The sequence below is a fragment of the Entelurus aequoreus genome, linkage group LG10, assembly GCF_033978785.1.
Source record: "Entelurus aequoreus isolate RoL-2023_Sb linkage group LG10, RoL_Eaeq_v1.1, whole genome shotgun sequence".
NCBI lineage: Eukaryota > Metazoa > Chordata > Actinopteri > Syngnathiformes > Syngnathidae > Entelurus > Entelurus aequoreus.
Genome location: NC_084740.1, coordinates 61,342,865 through 61,346,183, shown reverse-complemented (window position 1 = coordinate 61,346,183; position 3,319 = coordinate 61,342,865). Strand labels below are relative to the sequence as shown.

General features: G+C 41.0%; 1 protein-coding gene across 5 annotated transcripts in view; it reads left to right on the top strand.

Annotated features, from left to right (window-relative positions):
• The first annotated feature begins 224 nt into the window (after window positions 1-224).
• The window catches only part of dusp6 (dual specificity phosphatase 6), a 9,198-nt gene continuing 6,103 nt past the window's right edge, over window positions 225-3,319 (top strand). For all 5 annotated transcript variants that reach the window (XR_009827555.1, XR_009827553.1, XR_009827554.1 and 2 more), the window contains exon 1: window positions 225-901. Coding sequence is in view for 1 of the 5 variants with exons in the window: in XM_062061345.1 (XP_061917329.1) it covers window positions 499-901 (403 nt within the window). In the remaining 4 variants the exon portion in view is untranslated. The remainder of the gene's footprint in view (window positions 902-3,319) is intronic.

The following is a 3,319-nucleotide window of genomic DNA, read 5'->3' as shown; positions in this document are numbered from 1 at the left end:
GCGCGTGCGTTGATCCGGAGCGGAAATTCCTTTCCTTGTTTTTGTGAATGACAAAGTCATTATCAATTCATCAACACGGCGGGGGGGGGGCGCTCCTTCCGGCCCTCCCGTTGCCTAGGCGACCGCCGCGGGGTCGTCCTCTGATTGGCCGTCCGACGGAATGCCCCGGCTCGGGCCACGCCCCCCCCCCCTGCGGGCCGCCATTCAGGATGTTGTCTGCGCGCTCCCAGTGAGGCGCAAGCACGGCGGCGGTGAGGACGTCCTGGCGCCACAACGACTCCATTTTCTGCTTAAGCGCCTTTTTTTTTTTAAATCGTCTTCATCGCCTTCCTCGCCGTCCTATTCCTTATCGCCGCTCACTCCGCCAGCGTCCCCACAACGCGCTCGTCGTCGTCGTCGTCGAAGGACGGAAGTAGTGGAGAGGTGGTCACGTGACCGCCGTGCACGCGCACCGTCCACCGTCCACCGAGAGCGCGCCGCCGCGGAGGTTCCGTCTCGATGCTGGACAAGCTGAAGCCTCTGGCCCAGTTCGAGCCGGCGATGGCGCTCAGCAGGACGGCCAGCTGGCTCCGGGAGCAGCTGGACGCGCGCCGGGACTCCCTGCTGGTGGTGGACTGCCGCCGCCAGGACGTGTTCGAGTCCTCGCACGTCCCGGGTGCCGTCAACGTGGCCATCCCCGGACTGCTGCTGCGCCGCCTCAAGAAGGGCAACCTGCCCGTCACGGCGCTGCTCTCCGACGGGCCCGACCGGGAGCGCTTCGTCCGCCGCTGCAGGAGCGCCACCGTCGTCCTGTACGACGAGCACAGCCGCGACTGGAACGAGAACCTGGACGGAGGCTCCGTGCTGGGGCTGCTCCTCCGCCGGATGAAGGACGACGGCTACAAGGCCTTCTACCTGGAGGGTGAGCGACCGGAACCGGACTTAGAACCGCACACTTAGACGAGTCCGATACAAGCTCCCATTACAATCACAACTAGGGATGTCCGATAATGGCTTTTTGACGATATTGTCCAACTCTTTATTACCGATATCAACCGATACGGATATATACAGTCGTGGAAGTAACACATTATTATGCCTAATTTGGACAACCAGGTATGGTGAAGATAAGGTCCTTTAAAAAAAAAAAAAAAAAAGATAAATACATTTTTAAAAATTTCTTGAATTATAAAGAAAGTAAAACAATTTAAAAACAATTACATAGAAACTAGTAATTAATGAAAATGAGTAAAATGAACTGTTAAAGGTTAGTACTATTAGTGGACCAGCAGCGATTGTGCTTACGGACTGTATCCCTTGCAGACTGTATTGATATATATTGATATATAATGTAGGAAGCAGAATATTAATAACAGAAAGAAACAACCCTTTTGTGTAAATGGGGAAGAGAGGTGTTTTTGGGTTGGTGTACTAATTGTAAGTGTATCTTGTGTTTTTTAATGTGGATTTAATAAAAAATAAAAAAATAAAACAGATACCGAAAAAAGAAAAAAAAACGATACCGATAATTTCCGATATTACATTTTAAAGCATTTATCGTCCGGTAATATCGTCAGGCCGATATTACCGGACATCTCTGACAAGAACCCAAAATATAAACAAGTACTTTGATAACCAATAATACAAATCATGATAACAATAATACAACTAGTGAATAGAGCTCAAAATAACAATACAAATCATCGTAAAAATAGTGAATAGAGAAAAGGTCAAAACATTTTGATACTTTTTTACTTTTGATACATATTTGTACTTAAGAACCGCAGATTTAGACCAGTCCAATAAGAGCTCCGATTAGAATCAGAACTAGGGATGTCCGATAATGGCTTTTTGCCGATATTGTCCAACTCTTTATTACCGATACCGATATCAACCGATACGGATACATACAGTCGTGGATTTAACACATTATTATGCCTAATTTGGACAACCAGGTATGGTGAAGATAAGGTCCTTTTAAAAAAAAAATAAGATAAATAAATTAAAAACATTTTCTTGAATAAAAAAGAAAGTAAAACATTTTAAAAACAGTTACATAGAAACTAGTAATGAATGAAAATGAGTAAAATGAAGTGTTAAAGGTTAGTACTATTAGTGGACCAGCAGCGATTGTGCTTACGGACTGTATCCCTTGCAGACTGTATTGATATATATTGATATATAATGTAGGAAGCAGAATATTAATAACAGAAAGAAACAACCCTTTTGTGTGAATGAGTGTAAATGGGGGAGGGAGGTTTTTTGGCTTGGTGCACTAATTGTAAGTGTATCTTGTGTTTTTTATGTGGATTTAATTAAAAAAAAAAAAAAACAGATACCGAAAAGAAAAAAAACGATACCGATAATTTCCGATATTACATTTTAAAGCATTTATCGGCCGGTAATATCGTCAGGCCGATATTACCGGACATCTCTGACAAGAACCCAAAATATAAACAAGTACTTTGATAACCGATAATACAAATCATGATAACAATAATACAACTAGTGAATAGAGCTCAAAATAACAATACAAATCATCATAAAAAATAGTGAATAGAGCAAAGGTCAAAACATTTTGATACTTTTTTACTTTTGATACATATTTGTACTTAAGAACCGCAGATTTAGACCAGTCCAATAAAAGCTCCGATTACAATCAGAACTAGGGATGTCCGATAATGGCTTTTTGCCGATATTGTCCAACTCTTTATTACCGATACCGATATCAACCGCTACGGATATATACAGTCGTGGAATTAACACATTATTATGCCTAATTTGGACAACCAGGAATGGTGACGATAAGGTCCTTTTTGTAAAAATAAATAAAATAAGATAAATACATTAAAAACATTTTCTTGAATAAAAAAGAAAGTAAAACAATTTAAAAACAGTTAGATAGAAACTAGTAATGAATGAAAATGAGTAAAATGAAGTGTTAAAGGTTAGTACTATTAGTGGAGCAGCAGCACGCACAATCATGTGTGCTTACGGACTGTATCCCTTGCAGACTGTATTGATATATATTGATATATAATGTAGGAAGCAGAATATTAATAACAGAAAGAAACAACCCTTTTGTGTGAATGAGTGTAAATGGGGGAGGGAGGTTTTTTGGGTTGGTGTACTAATTGTAAGTGTATCTTGTGTTTTTTATGTTGATTTAATAAAAAAATAATTAAAAAAACGATACCGAAAGAAAAAAAACCCGATACCGTTAATTTCCGATATTACATTTTAAAGCATTTATCGGCCGATATTACCGGACATCTCTGACAAGAACCCAAAATATAAACAAGTACTTTGATAACCGATAATACAAATTAGAGCTCAAAAT